Here is a 22,707-nt window from a genome sequence, read left to right as displayed (position 1 = left end):
CCTATATGTATGAGTGCGTTAATATAGGAACTCTATCTTAAGGCAAGTGTGTCATGAACACAAGATTCAAGATCATGATTTCCTTGAAGATCAGTTAAGTAATAACTAACTTATAACTAAGTTTTCAGTTCTAAAATGAGTGGTAACCTCCAAGGTATTCATGCGAATATTTAAATTCCTTGAGAGTAGAACTAAGATGATATTGTTCATGTGCCTAAAATTATGGTTATTCCATAATCATTTTTAAATCAAATATTTTATTTTCTATACATACAATGCCTAGATAATTGCCTGCATTTCCAGAACTTATATCAATTGAATAAATCAAACTACAATAAAAAGTGTTCATTTACACAAATGTGCAGCTCTACACTCATTAATATGCTCACATGTCTTTTATTATTAGGATCTATTTGCAAATACACTGTTAGAATTTTTTTTTCCAAGACCCAGTTCCTACACCATTGTCAGTCATTCCTGAATGATCCTGAAAGAGCTTTAATTACTCCACATTACTAGATTCTATCCAAATAGTTCATGTTTTATTTTCAATCTTTGGTAGCAAATTTAATATAACAAAAAATCTCTAAAGTTAATTTCCATGTAAGACTCTAAAAATAAAAGGGAACAATGAAACCTAATGTCTTCAGGGAGCTTGTTATAAAATTATTGTCTGGAGAAGCTTCTGATAATAGTCATAGATTTCTTAATCACCTTTGTGAGCATCTGTCCCCAAGGTCTACACAACATCAGAACACTAACCTTTAGAATTGTACATAAATGCTTCTCTGCTGTATAGAGACCATATCCTGCTCTCTGCTTCATTAGGCAGAAATCTAACACATTTTATATCCTACCAAAAATATGTTTACCAAATCTTAGTTCATCAGCTCTTCACATTTAATTTTACTACATCATCCACATTAAATAGACAGTGTTATGTCTTAGTTCAGCTGCTCTGTTCCATGTGGATGGCAAATCTGTATTTGAGAGACTCAGAATTTGCTGAACAAGATTTTGTTTTGAGTTATCACTGAAATGAAGAACCCCCTTAGTGGGAACATGAGTACTCTGGACTACGTGCAAACATGACAAAAGCATAAATACATTCTGATATTTGTTTCTTCTGGTAAGTATGTTCTGCAATCTCAGGAGAAAAAGACTCAGAGTGAAAATCAGATCGTAGATACCACAGATGGCAGATGGGACAGACTTCAGCCTAACATGAATGGAAAAGTGGCAAGGTATGCGAGTCAGAAATGAACAGCAATATACCAGAGCCCTCTCAGGAACGGGGTTATTTCAAATTGCTAAGAGAGAAACAAGTAGATTTTGAAGTTATCTGAATGTTCTTTACAAGCATCATGCTAAATATTTTTATAAATAAAATATCATTTAATCCTCCTCACAACCATCCTAAAAGGATACTATTTAGTAAATATTTGCAGATAAATAAACTGAGACTAAAAGAACTTAATTAGGGTACACAGTTAGAATGTGATCAATATCTGCAGTAATAAAATTAAGGATCTGAGCCTGGGATTCTAACTGTTTTTAAATTGTTTTTTTTTCTTCTTTCACTTCTATGGGTACAATATAGAACTCACTGCATCTTTGGGTACATTCAGTTTTGTTTAAATATAGTTGGTTCATTTGTCTTAAAATCCCCTGAAGAAAGTAAACAATAAAATTACCATGTTATTAGAACTGAAAAGCCGAGTACAATTAAATAGAACATCCCTCTTTTCTCGAGATTATTTTTTCAACACATTCACTAAATCTCATTTTTTAGTGTCATATTACCATTTTAAATAAAATTAAAATAATAAGTAAAACTTGAGACCCAGAATATAAACCAACATGGAAAATATAAAAATGAATAATATAAAAAGTACTACATTTAGGTTTATAACATTAAATTAAAAAAGTATAATTTCTGATTTTGCACCACTTCTAATATGGATTCCTCGGGTCTTCAGGGACTATAGGCTTAAAAATGAGTCAGTAGCAGGCCTCCCCGGTGGCACAGCGGATGAGCGCTGGGTTGCGAAGCTGTCTGCAGTCTCTGCAGCGCTGGTTCGATCCCCGGCCACCGGGCGAGGGTCCCACTTGGTGCACAGACCTCTCCTACCGTCTGCTGCTCTCCTCAGCAGTTTACTTAATCATTCTGCCTGTTCTACTCTCCGCTCCGGCTCTGGTGCATTCTCTCATCCTCCCGTGCCTCTAAATGCGCCCAGTGCTTGTATAAATAAATAAATAAATCTTTTAAAAAAATGAGTCAGTAGGGCCTCCCTGGTGGCTCAGTGGTTGAGTGCAGTGCCAGTTCGATCCCCGGCTGCCAGCGAGGGTCCCACATGGCATGCAGACCTCTCCTGCCATGCCTGCTGCTCACTCAGCAGTGTACTTCGTCAGTCTGCCTGTTCTGTTCCCCTCTCTGGCTCTGGTGAATTCTCTCACCCTCCTGCGCTTCTTACTGTACCCAGTGCTTGTGTAAATGAATAAATAAATATTTAAAAAAAGAAAAAAAATGAGTCAGTAATGTCTTCACCTACTAATGTTCACAAACATAGGTTTTAGAAAACATATATAGGTCACGGATGTCCATGTTCTCTTTATCCTGAGCTTACCTGGGGACTTTGTTCTCTTTTGAGTGTGTGCAATTCTGGATGGAATCCAGAAACATGTAATAATTAAAGATCCTTCAGGATCAGGAATGGATGACAACAGTCTAAACACTGTGTCTGGGACTAAAATTCTAACAGTATATTTGAAAATAGATGCTCATACAATGACAAACGAAACATAAAAGACATATGAACGAACATGTTAATGAGTATACAGATGCACATTTGTGTAATTAAGTTACTAAAATACAAAGAGGTAGTTACTATAAGGCAAGATAGTGGATACTTTGAGGGACAGGGAAGGGTTAAGACCAGGATGAGGCACAAGAGAAGCTTCTGATGTGGTTGGCATTGTTTGATTTCTTGACCTGGGAGTTAATTGTAAGAATAATCATTTTAAATCATCCAGTTTTTCCTTTTTTTTTTCTTCTGTCTCTGTGTTTTCTGTCATAATAAAGCATTTTTATAAGTAGAGCAATATGGAATCAACTTATGCTGTGTTATTACCAAAATGAAAGAAAGAGCTGGTGCCTGGATGTCACAAAGAGGCATCTTTGATTCAACATTCAAAGCACATGAGAGGCACCACAATGATAAGACAGGAGCAGGTGGGTGTTCTGTAAAATGACCTCCAGTGTGGGCAGAGGTTGGCTTCATGGCTTCTGAGGTCTATTTGAATTAAAACCCATGGTCCTTTCATTCCTAGCATCATCCCAAACTCAGGTGGTTAAAAAAGACAAATGTATGTTGTAATCAGAGCGTTTTGGACACATGGTCTTCTCCTGCTTCTGATATTTATCAATCTTTACATTATATCCATAAGTATGCTTTCACATTTAAGGAGTTATGCAAGAAAATTTTAAAGCATTCCAGTTAAGATCTAGACCATCATGGTCGATGGTGATAAATCACCAATGAAAAACCAGTGGATTAGTGGACAGAGAGAGTTATCATGTTAGTGGATAGGAGGTTTTAATTATGCGATATGAAAGAGGACCTCCCAGGTGGTATAGGGGTGTAAGTCTCAGCGCTATCACACTATCTCCGCCCCACCTGAGTTCTCTCCTGGCGAGGGCACTAACCCATATATATATAGGCACAGCAGACCTCTCCTATCTCACCCACTGTTCCCCTCAGCAGTGTATTTCAGTAGATCTGCCTGTTCTGCTCCCCAATGTCTCTGGAGTATCCTCCCATCCCCCACACCTCTGGCCTACACCCCAGTTCTTCTATGCACAGATAAATAAAGGAATACATCTTAAAAAAAAAAAAGAATATGAGTCTGTACTCATGATGCTTTTATCTATAATAATAGTTGACTTCTAAGCGTTCCATTTGCTATCATTTTATATGATTGAAACATTATTAAACATATTCTTATATATACTTTTGAATCATAATTCAGGCATATTCACTCCACTGTTCCCTATCAATGTATATATCTGATCTCCCAGATCAGATGGATTTTCTTCTTTAAGTTGTATTATTTTTATTTAGGTAACAATGGTTTACAATATTGTGTATGATCTGAGTGCACAGGTTCATACTTCTTCAGATGTATGTTATAATACCACACCCACCACCAAAAAATGTGGGCCTAATGGTTCTAGAATGAGTTCATTTTTTTATATATTTTTTTTATTTTTATATTCCCCATACAATTTCACCCCCTTATTTTGACCCCTGAATCTCCTTTCCCCGCCCCCTCCATAGTGTGTCTCTGGTTCATAGTTGTTTGTTGATTTTGATTTTTCCTTTCTTATAGTTATTCTTTTTCCTGGTCCTTATTTAGGTTTTTGAGATTCCTGCTATGAGTGAGACCATCCGGTATTTTTCTTTTTCTTTCTGGCTTATTTTTGCTGAGCATGATTCCTTCTAGCTCCATCCATGTTGCTGAAAATTGCATGAGTTTATCTTTTTGGATTGCTGAGTAATATTCCATTGTGTATATGTGCCACATGTTCTTGATCCAGTCATCTATTTTTGGGCATTTGGGTTGTTTCCAAAGCTTAGCTATTGTAAATAGTGCTGCTATAAACATAGGGGTGCAGGTGCTCCTTGGAATTAATATTTCTGTGTCCTTTGGATAAATACCTAGGAGTGGAATTGCTGGTTGATATGGAAGCTCTATCTTTAGTAGGTTGAGGAATCTCCACACAGCTTTCCATAGTGGTTGGACCAGTTTGCACTCCCACCAGCAGTGCAGGAGAGTTCCTTTTTCTCCACATCCTCACCAACATTTGTTGTTGCTAGTTTTTTAATATGTGCCATTCTCACTGGTATAAGATGGTATCTCATTGTAGTTTTGATTTGCATTTCCCTGATTACAAGTGATGTTGAACATTTTTTCATATGCCTGTTGGCTAGAATGAGTTCAATTTTTAATACTGCAAAAAATATATTTTTAATTTTTAAGAAATAAGTATGAACTTACACAGTTCTAAGTGTTTCACAAATAGTAATTCTTATAACTTTCCTTAGAGAGTGAAAGTTTCATTATCTTCACTTAATATATAAGGAAACTTGACTAAAAAGATGTTCAGTAATTGCCCATGGACACATTGATTGCAAGTGTGATTCTGAGATTTGATTCAAAGCATCTAAGTCCAGAATCTTTGAACTTAAGCACTATGCTCTATTAGCTTACACCCTAGTACATTATACCTGGACACTCACTAATAAAATTAAATAATTACTTTGAATTGACAAATACAAAATGTCTCATAATCCTTTTTCATGATTAAATATGATAATGTTCTAACTAAAATACTTATGTTATATACTGTAGGTATTACCTTTTTTAGTAGAAATATAGCAAATATTATTTCTTGGTCACAAGACACTGCATATAAAACTCTGTAGTTCTGAAGTTTATGCTCATAAATTACATGCACAGAAATATTATAAACTAATTCATCATCAAATATTTCATGTAATTAGTCATAAATAGGATTATTAGTCATATACAGGATCATAAATAGTGAGATAGATGTCATTTTTATCCTTTATCTATATTATTTTGGAATCAAAGTGAGATGATGGTTCCTATGGAGTTCCAAAGCAACCAGAGGATCCACTAATGTAATTGGTGAATTCCATGTGGAAAAACAGCATACTGGTTGTTTAATGAGCTGCTCTTTGGAATTGTCCACCTGAGAATTTTGCTGAATGGCCAGGTGAGTAAGAGATGCACAGGCAGTTGCTATGTGTATGTGGACCAAATGGTTCTATATTAATTCAACTTTTAACTCTGCAACAAATCAAGATGGTTATTTAGTTATATGTTTGGAGTCATGAAATGTTATCAAAGAAACATGAAGATTAACGTTAACAAGAAAAAAGATTACTTTTCCCTGGTGCCAAAGGCACAAACAAAAAAAGCATTATGCCAGAGAATGCAATCGCTGATAAAACACTGAGTGTGATTCAAAGGAGCAACAGTGTCTGCCATGTTGAAATGGAGAAAAATTGTAAGAAAGAAGAGATTAGTGATGATAGTGATGATAATTATGATGGCTGGGATGTAGCCACTGGGAGTGAATGGAAAAGTCATTCTGCTGCAAAGTGCTGTCAAGTGTATCCCCAAAATATGTCATTTTATTTAACTCAAGGTCAACTATTTTGATAAGGGAATGATTTCTCATAATCAAGTGATGATTATGTCATAATTTCAAAGAGGAACAAGTCCTTAAAATTACACCTCTCTTGAAATTATATAACTTTATGGATGTATTACTTAATCATAATATTTAGAACAGCCAATGACATAGCATAGGAAACCTTTTCAATAATTTATAACTCAGTGTGACTGGAGCTGACAAATTATTTTTAGAACCACTCTGGAAAGACTTAAATATGGAGCAACTTTGGATTCTGAATACAGGGGAAATGTTAAAATTGACATTGCAGATGGGAAGAAGTCTGCAAATAAGGTTGAATTCCAATGAAAAACTTCCAAAACACTTATATCTATGTAAGACATCATGATGGTCTTTTTTTGTTACTATGGTTCTCTCTTAGGCTGTCATGAAAACAATGGAAACACGCAATGGAAGTTCCACAACAGACTTCATCCTTCTGGGCTTTTGTCAATGGCCAAAATTGGAGCAAATATTCACGGTGCTTGTCCTCTTCTTCTATATTGTAATTCTGGTAGGAAACACAACCATCATTCTTGTGTCTTACCTCGACCCCCAGCTGCATACCCCCATGTATTTCTTCTTATCCAATTTTTCTTTTGTGGATCTCTGTTACACAAATAGCATTATCCCTCAGATGCTGGTAAATCTTTGGAGTACAAAAAGATCTATTTCCTATGAAGAGTGTGTGCTCCAAGCCCTCATTGCTCTTGACTTAGGAGGCACAGAATGTCTCCTCTTGGCTGTGATGGCCTATGACCTATGACACACAGAGATATGCTCTGTGTGTCAACCTCTTCATGACACAGCTTTTCCAGAAGATGGTGGTGACCACCTGGTTGGGTGCTTTTGGCTGTGCCTTAATTATTTCTTCCTTGCCATTCAAGTTGCCAAGATGTGGGCACTGGGAGCTGGATAATTTTTTCTGTGAGATAATAGATTTTGTCAAGATTGCTTGTGTCTACTCACAAGTGCTTGAGATTATTTTCCTTACTATTTCAATAATATTCCTTCTGCTACCTCTATCAGTAATTCTCATCTTATATGGAGTTATCACTTGTGCCGTGATAAGGATCAAGTCAGCATCAAGGTGGTGTAAGATCCTCAACACGTGTGGTCCCCACCTCACAGTGGTGATTCTGTTTTATGTAACAGTCATCTCTATATATGTGAAGCCACAGAATAATAACACATCCCAAAATGAAGGGAAGTTCATCGCTCTCATTTACACAATCATTACACCCAGCTTTAACTCTCTGATCTACTCTTTAAGAAACAAAGATGTAAAGAATGCAGTAAGGAAACTACTGTGGGCAAAAAAGTGGTCCACAATGTCATGAAAAGGATGGGAAAAATCTGAGGTCAGAAAGCTAAAGAAATAGCATTGCCTTTGACACACAGAAGATGAACCAATTCATTTTATCAAAGAGCATTTCCTGGGGTTTTGCCGTATACCAAGAATTTCAAAGTGTATTGATTCTGTTAATAAGTGGGGAGTAGAGGGAAATGATAGGAGATAGATCAAGATCCAGATATCTAAATAAAATATAATTTATCTGTTTAAAAACTTCAAGATAATAAGGGATGATAGATATGCAATTATGAACTGTGGTAACAATAGATTTTCATGGACCTCTATTCTAATGTAAGATTATTTGGACATTGACATTTTCTTCACAGACCTCCCACTTTTATGAAAAATAGCATACCTGTTCATTCACTTGATCCTGACAGAGAAGCCTTTGTGGTAAAGACTCACTGCCCACCCACACCCTTTCCACCCCCAGCCTCCATCTTGAACTGGGATTGGGGTTTCCATCCTACAAAATGCATTTCATAGCCTAGTATCACAATGCATTGTTAGGAAAGGAGAAATAGAGATCTCATTTATTCTTTGTTGTATTTATATGTTGTTGAGACCATTTGCTCTGAGAAGTCAGATGGAGAAAAACAAATACTCCGTGACCTCACCTATATGTGAAGTATTGGTATTGCACCTGTTGAATAGATCAAATTGAAATTAAATGTGTTACTTTTTATAGATAAGGTTCCACATAGCTTCAACCATCAACAGTAAATTTAATATAGTACACAAGTCAATTTATTCTTAAATTAATTCCAATGTAAGAAATCTAAAAATAAAAGCAAAACACGAAACCTAATGTCTTAAGGGAATTTTTCATAAAACTTTTTTTTTTGAGAAACCTCTACCAAATCTCACAGATTTCTTTTTCTTAATTAATGACATATTATTATTTTACATCCTTAAATAGTCATAGATTTCTTAATCACCTCTGTGCAGTGCCGGTCTCCAAGGTCTAAATCCCATCAACACAGTAACATTTAAGTTTTTGCATAAATACTTTCCTGCTACCTGGTAATGATTCCTGCCACAGACAGACGATATACTGTTGTCTGCTTTATTAGGCATAAATATTCCTGCAAATGTGCCTGATAATCACATTATATGACCACAAATACCCTATCAAGAATACATTTTAATTAAGCCCAATTCATCAACTCACCCACCAGTCCCACCTTCAATTTTGCTCCATCATCCTCATTAAACCTTAGTTCAGCAGGTGTGTTAAAAGATAAACATCATTGCAGTTTTAATATAAAAAACTGGTGGCTCATCCAATCTTTCAGAAACTCAGTACTGCAATGAGTGATATTTTTTCTGATTTATCCATGAAAGGAAGGGTGATCCTAATGGGAAATGAGTGTGTTTGGACTACATCAAGGAAGACACTGTGAGTACTATCCTGATGAGAACAATATATAGTGATATTTTTGCCTTCTGGTAAGTATTTTCTGCCATCTCCTAAGAAAAAGACATGAAGGAGAAACTGGTCCTTCATGACATAAATCTCAGCTAGCATAAGCCTCAGTCTAACATTAAAGGAAAAATAGTAAAGATATATGATCTATTAACACCAATATGTTAATTATTTGTCAGGAATGAGGAACACATTACATTTCAACAAGCCAGTGAGTGGAGGTTGAAGTTACTGGTGCTTTCTATGTGCCAAGTGTCATGTTAGTAATAGTTTATATGTTTTTTAAAAGATTTATTTATTTATGCATACAAGAACTGGGGTACAAGTCATCAGTGTGGAGGGTGAGAGGATTCACCAGATACAGAGTGGGGAGCAGAACAGACAGATCGATTGAAAACACTGGTGAGGGGAGCAGCAGGTGAGTCAGGAGAGGGCTGCTGTGCCATGTGGGTATCTTCCTGGCTGGCTGGGGATTTAACTCATGCTGCAGAGGCTGCGGCAGCTTCAAAGCTCTGTGATCAACCCCTTGCACCACCAGGGAGGCATAATAATAGTTTATATTTAATATCACATTTAATCTTCCTTAGAGCCATCTTAAAAATCAGGTGATATTAGAATTATTATTTGCAGATCAGAAAACTGAGACTGAAGGATTTAAGTTGTTTGCTCTAATTCACACAGTGGGAAAATAATGGCTGGGTTTTGCTCTACTATTACTTCAGCTTGTCTGACTCCAGAGGCTGGGGTCTTGCCTATTTCCATATAGTTTCTTTCTGCTTGGACTTTGTGGGACCACAACACTATGTAGAAATTTGCAGTTAATAAAAATACATAGTGTTAGACAACTGTGAGATTTTCTTTCCACTTTTCTTTCTATAAGTACATAGACTCAAGTTATGCTTAAATATGTTTGGTCCATTTATGTTATTTTGTCACTGAAGATAGTAACAGTAAAATTATCCTGATATTGGAAATTGTGTCCATATCATGAAATATGAAAAACTAAGTGCAATTAAATGTAACAAGCCTCTTTATGAACATCTATTTTTTTAATTTTTTTTAAAGATTTACTTATTTATTTATACAAGCACTGGTACAGTCAGAAGCACGGGAAGGGTGAGAGAATTCACCAGAGCCAGAGCGGGGAGCAGACCAGGCAGGACAGAAGTACACTGCTGAGGGGAGCAGCAGGCGGCAGGAGAGGTCTGTGCACCATGTGGGACCCTCCTCCGGTGGCCGGGGAGCAGCTGGGGATTGAACCGGTGCTGCAGAGGCTGCGGGCAGCTTTGCAACCCAGCGCTCAACTGCTGCGCCACCGGGGAGGCCCTGAACATCTATTTTTTTCTTTTAGCACAAGCTCTAAGTCTCATTTTCAATATCACACTCACTTTTAATTTTTTTTTTCATTTTAACCATCAATTTATATATATATATATATATATATATATATATATATATATATTACATCATTGTTCATTCCCATGGGGGTACTCATAGCTTCACATCCACTTTTAAATTTAAGACCCTGCTGTGTCAGGAGCGGCTGCCAGTGGTCTAGGCACTGGGTCTGAGAACCCAGTTCTAACAGTGTATTGGAGAATAGATCCCTATAATAAAAGAGATTAAAAGTCATAAACATGTTAATGAGCCAAACTAACTGTATTGTTTAGAAATGCACTTCTGGCTAATTAGCTATTGAAATACAAGGAAGTGGGCCTCCCCAGTGGCGCAGCAGCAGATTGAGCACAGTGCTGTGAAACTGTCTGCAGCCTCAGCAGCATGGTTTCGATTCCCAGCCAGCCAGGGGGATTCCCACATGGCATGGCAGACCTCTCCTGTCTTGGCTGCTGCTCCCCTCAGCAGTGTATTTTGGTCCTTCTACCTGTTTTGCTCCCTGCTCTTTCTCTGGTGAATCATCTCACCTACCCTCACCACCCCCCCCCGTGCCTCTGACCTGTACCCCAGTGCTTATATAAATAATCATTTTAAAAAATAAAATACAAGGAGGTGAACTCTGTAAATCAGGAAAGTGGATACTTGGAGGATGGGGAAGGGTTGTAATTGGGGTGTGGCACTAAGGGAAGCTCCTAAGTGGTGGGCAATGTTGTAATTCTTGACCTGAGTGTTAGTTACAATAATATGCACCTTTTCATCCAAATTTGCTCATTTTTCTCTACATCAATATTTTAATTTATAACAAAACTAGGAGGGTTCTACAATGAAATTATTTGGGATTGACTTACACTGTTTTTACAGAATAAGAAGAAAGAGATAGTGCCTGGGTGTTAGAAAGAGACATCGTCAAGCTCTGCATACAAAGTAAGTGAGAAGCATCAATGAAAGGAAATCATAGCTAGGGAGGTGTTTTATTTTTAAGAAGTAAATGTGAACTTACCACAGATCCAAATGTTTTCACAAATATTAAGCTTCACATCTTTCCCACCAGGAAGTATTATCTTAAAATAACATATAAAGAAACAGATCTACAGACAGGCTAAATGGTTCCTCAAGGACGTACTGCTTCCTAGTGTAAAGCGGGAATTTGTCCCCAGTTATCAGAGTCCTGAACCTGTGCCCCTGAGCCTTCAACTGGCTTCACTTATTTTCCTCCTGCTACGTGAAGACTGGACTCTCATTAATTTAATTAAATTACTACCTGTCTTGAGAGAAACTACATCTCTGTCTCATAAGACTTGGTAATAAAAGTTGAGTCTTCATGACAATAACATTGTCATGTTCTAACCATAATGCTTATAACTGATATATTGTGAGTAATTTATTTTTCTTAATTCACTATAAATGTAACAAATAAGTGTATTATTTGGCCACAATGATGCTATAGATGTAAAGTATCCTAGATCTGAAGTTCAGGTTCAGAAATTATACACATATATTAATGCACATAAAAATTATAGAATACAAAAATTAACTTTTAGACAAAAAGAATAAGTTAGTAGTTACCAGTAGGGAAAAGGGAATGAGTAAATCAGGTAAAAACAGGCAATTGGATGGAAAACAGAAAAAAACAGAACTACTAATGGTGAAGTTACTATAATATATATACATTTTTATTTAAATATTTTATTTTATATAATTCTTACATCTTTTTTCATCTTTGCACAATGTATGCATTTTCATTTTGGTTATATTCCCCACACAATTGCACCCCCCTTATTTTGACCCTAGTCCTTCCTTTCCCTATCCCACCCTTCCTCTCCCCCGCCCCCCCGTAGTGTGTTTCTGGCTTATAGTTGCTTGTTGATTTTGAATTTTACTTTGTATTGATTAGTCTTTTTACTGGTCTCTTATTTAGGTTTTCTAAATTCCTGCTATGAGTGAGATCATCTGGTATTTTTCTTTTTCTTTCTGACTTATTTCACTGAGCATGATCCCTTCTAGCTCCATCCATGTTGCTGCAAACTGCATTTGTTTATCTTTTTTGAATGCTGAGTAATATTCCATAGTGTATATGTACCACATCTTCTTGATCCAGTCATCTCTTTTTGGGCATTTGTGTTGCTTCCATAGCTTAGTTATTGTAAATAGTGCTGCTATAAACATAGGGGTGCAGGTACCCTTTGGAATTACTGTTTCTGTGTCATTTGGGTAAATACCTAGGAGTGGAATTGCTGGATCATATGGAAGCTCTATGTTTAGTAGTTCAAGAAATCTCCACACAGCTCTCCATAGTGGTTGGATCCATTTGCACTCCCACCAGCAGTGCAGGAGAGTTCCTTTTTCTCCATAACCTCACCAACATTTGTTGTTGCTAGTTTTTTTTTAATATGTGACATTCTCACTAGTGTGAGATGGTATCTCATTGTAGTTTTGATTTTCATATGTCTCATCAACTCTTTGTAGATTTTTATATATACAGATTTTGATTTTTCATGATGCACACTTGAATTTATAAAATGTTATAATGCAATGTTACCTCAACAAAACATTATTTTGAAAATATAATATAGTTCAGACATCAAACCTTTCATCTAACTAATCATATTATATATAACTTTACATATTGAGATTGATGTCATTTTATCCCTTATCTGTGTTTTTTTAGAGTCAAAATGATGATTTTAGCTATGGGGTTCCAAAACAACCAGAAGATCTTCTTAAGTAATTCGTGAATTCCATGGGTTAAAGAAACTCATTGGTTGTTTGATGAGCTGCTCTTTGGAATTACCTGGCTGCTAATTTTGTTGAATGACCAGGTGAGTAGGAGCTACACAGGTAGTTGCTACATTTTTATAATGACCTAATGGTTTATATTTAGTTCAATTTTTAATTCTGCAATAAATCAATTAGGCTTTAGATGATGTGCTGAAATCACAAGAGATATTCAAGAAATTTGTAGCTTGTGTACATGTAAATAGAGATTAATAATAAAGAAAAGACTATACTTACTGGCAACAACAACAACAACAACAAAAAAACATGTCCCCAAAATAAAAGGCCAGTATAGTAGTGGACATAAAAAAATGATACAAAATAAGTGTCTGCAATATTGACAAGAAAGAAAGAGGAGGAGGAGTTTGATTGTGTTAGTGGTAATGATTATGATTATAATAGATGGATGTAGAATTTGGACTGAATATGGAAAGTGGTTCTATGATCAAATGGTGGAATGTGCCATTTTACTTTTTACCTCAACACCTTTGATAAGGGAAAACATTATCCTGATATTACATGCGATGCTTAGATCACAGTTTTAAGCAGGGACAAGTCCTTAAAATAATATAACAAATATAACGAATTTAAAAATTTAAATATAATATAACACTGAAAATAATTTAATGAATTTATTAGTTAATCATAGTATTTAGAATCATGAGTAGCATAAAATAGGAAGCTTTTTCAATGATTTACAATTTACTGTGATTGGATTTAATATATTATTTTTGGAACCACTCTAGATCTGATTAAATATAGAGAGACTTTTGGCATTGAACAAAGGGGACATGTTAAAGGAGACACAGAGAAAGGAGTCACAGAGAAAGCAAGACAGTGAGCAAGTTTTGGATTTCCATGGCAGCCCTCACAGGTCTTTATCTCCACCTGACACTGATGGAATTTTTTGTTATCATGCTTGTATTCTAGCCTTTCACAAGGAACAATGGACACAAGCAATGAAAGTTCCACAATAGACTTCATCCTTCTGGGATTTTCCGACTGGCCCCAGTTGGAAGGCATCATATCTGGGGCGGTCTTTATCTCCTACCTAGTGACTCTGGTAGGAAACACCACCATTATTGTTGTGTCTAACTTAGATTCCCACCTCCATACGCCTATGTATTTCTTCTTATCCAATTTGTCTTTTGTGGATCTCTGTTATACAACTAGCATCATCCCTCAGATGTTGCTAAACCTTTGGAGTCCAAAAAAGTCTATTACATATGGAGGTTGTATGTTTCAATCCTACTTTTCCCTTGAAATGGGAGCCACAGAATGTCTCCTCTTGGCTGTGATGGCCTATGACCGCTATGCCGCTGTGTGTCAACCTCTTCACTACACAGTGATCATGCACCCTCAGCTCTGCCAGAAGATGGTGGTGACCTCCTGGTTAGGTGGTCTTGGCGCTGCCTTAATTCTTTGCTCCTTGACTTTGCAGTTGCCAAGATGTGGGAACAGAGATATAGATAATTTTTTCTGTGAGATAACAGATTTGTTCAAGATGGCTTGTATCTATTCAAAAGTAATCCAGAGTGTTTTCTCTGCTCTTTCAGTCATATTTCTCCTATTACCTCTATCACTTATTCTTACCTCTTATGGAGTTATCACTCATGCTGTGATGAGGATCAAGTCAGCATCAAGATGGCGTAAGATCTTCAACACATGTGGTTCCCACCTCACAGTGGTGACTCTGTTCTATGGAACACTCATTTCTGTGTACTTGAAGCCACAGAAAAATAATAGCACATCCCAAAATGAGGGGAAGTTCATTACTCTCTTTTATACAATCATTACACCTGGCCTTAACCCTCTGATCTACTCTTTAAGAAACAAAGATGTAAAGAATGCAGTAAAGAGAATGCTGTGTGTAGGGAAATTGTCCGAAAAGTCATGAGTTATATGTAAAAATCAGAGCATAGAGAGCTAATATTGATCATTAACTTTAGAAAATGATTTTTTTATTCAAAGGACATTTCCTGGGAGTTAACATAGATCAAAATTTGCTATAGGTACTGGTTTTGTAAATAAGCAGCAGAAAAATAAGAAGGAAAGAGATAAGTAGAGATCAAAATACATAATTAAAAGTCTATCCAAGAGTTCCAACCATTGGCCACTTGTAAGTTCTTTTAAAGATTTATTTATTTATTTATTTATTTATTTGTTTGTTTGTTTGTTTATACAAGAACTGGGGTACAGGCAAGATGCGTGGGAGGGTGAGAGGATTCACCAGAGACAGAATGGGGAACAGAACAGACAGACTGATGAAATACGCTGCTGAGGGTAGCAGTGGGCGCTATAGGAGAGTTCTGCCACATCACGTGGGACCCTCGCTGGCCAGCAGGGATCGAACAGGCACTGCTGAGGCTGCGGACAGCTTCACAGTGCTGTGCTCAATCTCCTGCGCCACCAGGGGAGGCCCACTTGTAAGTTTTAAAACTAAAGAGGGAATACACATAAACATATGTGTAATTAGAAAATGTGATAAATACAGTAATAGATATCTATAAAGCATTAAGGGCATCTCTTCTAGGAGAACTACACTGGACATATTTTTTATTTGCAGACTTCCCGACTTTATTAATAATAACTGGCATTCATTCACATGATGCTGCCTGAGGAACCTCTGTGGTAGGGACTAAGTTCTGCCAACAGTTTTAACTTCCATTGGGCCACCAGGCTGAAAATTAGATTTCCCAGTTTGACCTTCACAAACAAGTGCCAGGGAAGTAAAATCTGCAATTTCTGGGTTGTTTGTCCAATAGGAAGTCACTTGATCTCACTTTCCTCCCTCTTCCCCATGACAAGAAAGTGAATGTGAAGTGTACCTAGCTTTGCCAAGAGCCTTCAGAGGGAATTGGATAGTTTGGTGGAAACAGAACAACCCCATCAAAAAAGCAAAGTCCCTATATTATTGCAGGAATAAAGCTTCTATGTATTTAATAATAATTAAATTACTGTATGTGGGGGTCTCCTTGTTATGGTACCTTAAAGTTTACTGTTATGTGGCTTAATTAGGAGTTTGGTGATCAGACTGAAGTTTGACAATCACTTGGAGAGACTAGAGAGACTTTGAATGTCTCCAATCAGAAAACTCACATCATTTTCTTGATTTTAACTCATTTTCTTCCTGATTGACATGTAAAGAGGGTTGATATAATGCTTAATTATTGATGCTTTTAAATCAGTAGTTTTCAAATATCCCAAAAGTCAGAACAGAATTCAGGGTCTTAGAGTATTTTTTTTTCAACAATCCAGAAAATGGAGTAAAATAAGAAGTTTCTCCTAATGTTGATTGAAAAAGTTATTCCTTATTTAATACTATCTACTTGCAAATTGCTTTATGCTATCTTTATTTTATTGAATGATGGTGGTGGTAGATAGTAATTTATTTGAAAGGATTGATGCTCTTACTTGACAAAACAAAAATTTAGCAATTTGTTGTTTCCTCGCCATTTTTTTAACTTTATATGACTGGCAACTACCTTCAACTCCAACATCTGGAGATTTCTATGCTGGAGAATAAATGACTCCACTTCTCTACAAGTACCCATTTCAGTGACCGAAAATCCTACCTGCAAGTCAGTGCCCTTTCTGTGTCCTTCCATCTACAAAGTATTTGGAAGCTGAACCTGAGGGTTGTGAAGGTCTGTGGTCACCCTCTCCACTCCTTAATCCTGTGCATTCCAAATCTCCACAGTGAGAACAGCTTTAATTTAAGATTTTGATTTCTTATTCAAATAGCTTTACAATTATCAGTTGGTAAAAGTGAAGAAACTGAAAGATGATACAATCAAAAGATAAGGAAAAAGTATAGACAACATGAACTTCATAATATTATAATGACAATGAAAGAAGAAGAAAGGTGTGGGGTTGAAATCATAGCCACAGGAAATGAGTATGGACTTCTCTTTGTGAGAAGGGTGTCTCCTGAATCTTGATACACATTTCATTAAAGGTTTAAAGCCTCTGCTCAATTATCGACACTCAGTTAACTCACCTTAACTCATCTGAGAAGTACTTACCTGTCTTATCAGATTTTGAATTCCCTCCAAAATCTGACCATATCAGTATTGTGATTTTATTTCATTCTTCTTACTTGTTTGTATAGAGAGCTTTTCAAAACATAGAACCTCTTGTTCATGTATGATTTTGCTTTATCTAAATTCATGTATGATTTTGCTGTGTCTAATTCTGGCATATGTTAGATATTCAATTAATCTCTGTATAATAATTAAATAAATTTTAAAATAAATCCTCATGAATATGTTTAATTCTTCAGAATATGGCAAATATTCACTGGGCAATTAAACTCTGGAGCCAAAAACTTCTGGTTAATGTTATATTAAGCTGTAATAAATGACTAAGACTTTAGGGTTAATGTGCAAAATAAAGTTTAATTTTTTCTTTCACATGCATAATATTGTAGGAGCTACACAATATCCCTAGAAGGCATACATATATGTATATGTTCAGAATATATAAAAACAGAAACACTAAAAGAAAATGTTCATTCAGTGTCCAGAAATACACTGATTTTAGTGAATAACTTTTAGTTCATTCACATCCATATTAATGTGTGGGTCATAATCTCTATTCTGTTTTATTTCTCCCTATGTCTGCTTCATGTCAGATATCTCACCTTCAAGGGAACAAAAACCAACTCATGGGATAAAAATCTTAGTACAGTGCCTCCCGGGTGAAGCAGCGCTTGACTGGTGGGTTGCAAAGCTGCCTGCAGCTTCTGCAGCACCAGTACCATCCCAGCTACTCCCGGCCACCGGAGGAGGGTCCCACATGGTGTACAGACCTCTCCTGCTGCCCGCTGCCCCCCTTAGCAGTGTGCTTCGGTCCTTCTGCCTGCTCTGCTCCCCGCTCTGGCTCTGGTGAATTCTCTCACCCTCCCATGCTTCTGACTATACCCAGTGCTTGTATAAATAAATAAATAAATAAATAAATAAATAAATAAATAAATAAACAAATAAATAAAGCAATACCAAGCTTAGTGTTTAAAAAAAAAAAAATCTTAGTACAGTGACTGGTGGCCTCTGAAGAGCTACTGCAATATAAACAGCATAAATAGGTGCCTCCTGGTGGTGCAAGGGGTTAAGACACAACCTATGAAGCTATCCACAGCCACTGCAGCATGAGTTCAATCCCTGGCCAGGGAGCTACCCACATGATTCAGCAGACCTCTCCTGACTCACTCGCTGCTCCCCTCAGCAGTGTATTTCAGTCAATCTGCCTGTTCTGTTCCCCACTGTCTCTGGTGAATCCTCTCACACCCCACACTCTGGCCTGTACCCCACTTCTTGTTTGAATAAATAAATAATTTTAGAAAAATAGATAAACATGCTATTTGAGATACTAAAATTTCATGGGAGTGAGATGAAGGTAATGAGAAAACATTGGGAAAGCAATATGTTAGTGTGATAACATGTGTTTTTTTCTCAAATGTAAAAATGACCAGGGCCTCCCCTGGTGGCGTAGCTGTTGAGCGCTGGGCTGCAAAGCTGTCCACAGACTCTGCAGAGCCAGTTCAATCCCTGGCCAACAGTGAGGGTCCCACACAGCGTGCAGACCTCTCCTGCCGCCCGCTGCTTCCCTTAGCAGTGTATTTTGTCAGACTGCCTGTTCTATTACCCACTCTGGCTCTGGTGGATTCTCTCACCCTTCCATACTTCTGACTGTCCCCGGTGCTTGTATAAATAAATAAATAAATAAATAAATAAATAAATAAATAAATCATTTTTAAAAAAATGACTAAAAGTAAGACTCTCCTGGACCCAAAAGATTGACACAAGTACATGTTCCCTGGCTCTAGCACCTGAGAGAAAAATCACTAACAGTCTTCCAGGTTAGTGGTAAATATGTAGACAAAACAGCCAGTTATTCAAACCTCACCTCAGTTAATAAGATTAAAAGCTGGAAGTCCCATGTCATACTTTACTAGGAAGACATTTGATAATAAATGATATTACCAGGAATTTGGGGAAGCAGAAGTCACATCTATCCTGGTTGTATAAGCTACTGCCACATAAACCTTTTCATTTATTTATTTGTTTATTTGTTTGTTTATTTTAATTTAAATTTTATTTTTATATTCCCCATACAATTACAACACCCATATTTTGATCCCAAGTCCTCCTTTCCCTGCCCCCCATCCCCATAGAGTGTCTCTGGTTCATAGTTATTTGTTGATTTTGATATTTTCTTTCTTATAGTTATTCTTTTTCCTGGTCCCTTATTTAAGATTTCTAGATTCCTGCTATGAGTGAGACCATCCGGTATTTTTCTTTTTCTTTCTGGCTTATTTCGCTGAGCATGATCCCTTCCAGCTCCATCCATGTTGCTGCAAATTGCACATGTTCATCTTTTTTGAATGCTGAGTAATATTCCATGGTGTATATGTACCACATCTTCTTGATCCAGTCATCTATTTTGGGGCATTTGGGTTGTTTCCAAGCTTAGCTATTGCAAATAGTGCTGCTATAAACATAGGGGTGCAGGTGCTCTTTGGAATTGATGTTTCTGTGTCCTTTGGGTAAATACTTAGGAGTGGAATTGCTGGAACCTATGGAAGCTCTATGTTTAGTAGGTCAAGAAATCTCCACACAGGACCTCCCTGGTGGTGCAGAGGTTGAGCACTGGGTTTCAAAGGTGCCTGCAGCCTCTGCAGCACTTGTTCGATTTCCGGCTGCTCCCCGGCCACCAGAGGAGGGTCCCACATGACATGCAAACCTCTCCTGCTGCCCGCTGCTCCCTTCAGCAGTGTACTTCGGTCCTTCTGCCTGCTGTGCTCCCTGCTCTGACTCTGTTGAATTTTCTCACCCTCCTGTGCTTCTGACTGTACCCAGTGCTTGTATAAATAAATAAATAAAACTTAAAAAAAAAAGGTATCTCCACATAACTCTCTATAGTGGTTGGACCAATTTGCACTCTCACCAACAGTGCAGGAGAGTTCCTTTTTCTCCACAACCTCGCCAACATTTGTTGTTGCTAGTTGATGAGACTCAACAAAAACAAAGAAAATAATCCAGTCAAAAAAATGGGCAGAAGAGCTAAAAAGAAACTTCTCTGAAGAGGAAATACAAATGGCCAACAGGCATATGAAAAAATGTTCAACATCACTTGTAATCAGGGAAATGCAAATCAAAACTACAATGAGATACCATCTTACACCAGTGAGAATGACACATATTAAAAAATATATAAACCTTTTTAAAAGAAACAAACAAGTGAGCTGGGGCAGACGACACACGCAGGGAAAGTGTGTCTCTTACTCGCCATTTTAGAACAGGGACCTTCCTTCAATAAAGACTGCTTGAAACTGGCAGAAGGCTCCCTGCTGAGCAAGAGGTGAGCTGGGAAGCATGCCCATGCCAGACCCCTCTGGCAAGCAGTCCAAGCCCAGAGGGGGAGCGGGCATACAGGTTGGGGCAAAACACACGCACAGGAAAGTGCGTCTCTGACTCTCCATTTTAGAACAGTGACCATCCTTCAATAAAGACTTCTTGCAACTGGCAGAAGTCTCCCCGCGGAGCCAGAGGTGAGCTGAAGGCCCCCACAAACCTGGTCTCCCCTGGCAAGGAGTGGAGACCAGAGGGGATCCAGCGATTTGGAACTTAGTGTGTAATCCAGCTGCTCCACCCCCAGGGAAGCCAGTGGGACTTCAAGACACACCTTTGGAATTAAACAAACACAGAAGGAGGAGATATTCTGTGACAACGACCATTAACATACTCAAAGTAGCACTGTATCACTGGACTTCTGGCATAATAGTATTTAGCACGTTTGGATCACCAGTTTCTGAAATCCCAGAAAGAGCACATCAAAAAGATGCTGACCAGTACCAGCGACACAATGCCCCAACACAAGGGCAAATTAGAAGACAGGCAGCAGGGAAAAGAACAACTACATGCAACCTAGCAACACCTCAGGAAAAAGACACACCACCAAATGAAAACCACCTACCAGAATGCAATGACAGTGACTTGGAAAAACTTCTGAACCTTCCAGAAAGAGAATTTAAAATAGCCATGATTAAAAAACTGAAGGAAGTAAAAAATGATATGGAAAAAAATAATCAACCATCAGAAGAATAAAATTGAGTCCCAAAAGAGGGAAGTAAAAGAAATGCAGCAGATCAAAGAATTAATGGAGGAGCTAAAGAACTCTGGGAAAAGCAGTGAAAGCAGAATAGATGAAATGGAAGAATGAATAAGTACTCTTGAAGACACAGAAATAAAAAAAAAACAAAACAGAAAAGGAAAGAGAACTACTAAGGAAAAAGACTGAAGAATGATTTTGGGAACTATCTGACTCCATGAGGAAAGGAAATATAAGAGTTTAAGGAATCCCAGAAGGAGAGGAGAGAGACATAGGAACAGAGAAAATATTCAAGGAAATAATTGAAGAGAATTTCCCAAACGTGAAGGAGCTGAAAATAGACATACAAGAAGCAAGAAGAACACCAAACTTCCATGAAGAAAGAAAAAATACAACAAGACACATAATAGTAAAGCTCCCAAGAATCCAAGACAAGGAAAAAATAATGAAGCTGACAAGAGGGAAGAAACAGATAGAATTCAAAGGAAAACCAATTAGAATGACACCAGACTTTTCTGAAGAAACACGACGGGCAAGGAGAGAGAGGAGGGATATAGCTAACAGACTGCAAGAGAACAAATGCCAACCAAGAATTCTCTATCCTGCATAGCTTTCCTTCCTCTATGAAGAAAGAATAAGGACCTTCCCAGACAAACAGTAACTCTGGAATTTCATTAAGACTAAACCCCCACTCCAAAAAATACTACAAGGAGTCCTAAAGACAGAACCAACAGAAGGACGAATAACAATGAAAGAAGGCCAAAAAAAGTTATTAAAGGAATAAATAAATAAAATCAGAGGAAACACAAACACAATGGCAAATACCTTTGCTAACCTATCAATATTAACTCTAAATGTAAATGGACTAAACTCTTCAATAAAAAGACACAGAGTAGCAGGCTGGATTGAGAAACAAAATCCAACTTTTTGCTGGCTCCAGGAAGCACATTTAACTACAAAAGATAAAAAACAGACTCAAAGATAAAGGATGGAAAAGGAAAACAATCCTACCAGCAAATGGACCAAAAAAGAAGGCAGGAACAGCTATACTTATATCAGATAAAACAGATTTCAAACTCAAAAAGGTAAAAAGAGACCCCAATGGTCACTACATTATGATCAAGGGGACAATACTTCAAGAAGAAATAACACTCATTAACATATATTCACCAAATGAAGGAGCACCAAAATATATCAGACAACTATTATCATCTCTGAAAACAGTCATCAGAGAAAACACATATGCAGTAGGAGACTCAACACATCACTATCAACAATGGATAGATCAATGAGACAAAAAATAAGTAAGGACACTAAAGCTCTAAATAAGGACCTAGAGCTCATGGGCTTAACAGACTTCTATAGAACACTAAACACAAAAAAAAA

The 22,707-nt window shown here is 37.2% G+C and overlaps 1 protein-coding gene and 1 pseudogene across 1 annotated transcript; both read left to right on the top strand.

Moving 5' to 3' along the window:
- The first annotated feature begins 6,650 nt into the window (after positions 1–6,650).
- On the top strand, positions 6,651–7,602 carry LOC119251029 (olfactory receptor 2G3-like; annotated as a pseudogene).
- A 6,556-nt stretch (positions 7,603–14,158) lies between these two features.
- LOC119251028 (olfactory receptor 2G3-like) lies at positions 14,159–15,109 on the top strand. The gene has a single exon (XM_037518538.1). The coding sequence runs from the start codon at positions 14,159–14,161 to the stop codon at positions 15,107–15,109; it is 951 nt and encodes a 316-aa protein (XP_037374435.1).
- Positions 15,110–22,707: the final 7,598 nt, after the last annotated feature.

Source organism: Talpa occidentalis, unplaced genomic scaffold, assembly GCF_014898055.3.
Source record: "Talpa occidentalis isolate TD23 unplaced genomic scaffold, MPIMG_talOcc4v2.1 talOcc4.2, whole genome shotgun sequence".
NCBI lineage: Eukaryota > Metazoa > Chordata > Mammalia > Eulipotyphla > Talpidae > Talpa > Talpa occidentalis.
This window is presented reverse-complemented; position numbering and strand designations above follow the sequence as displayed.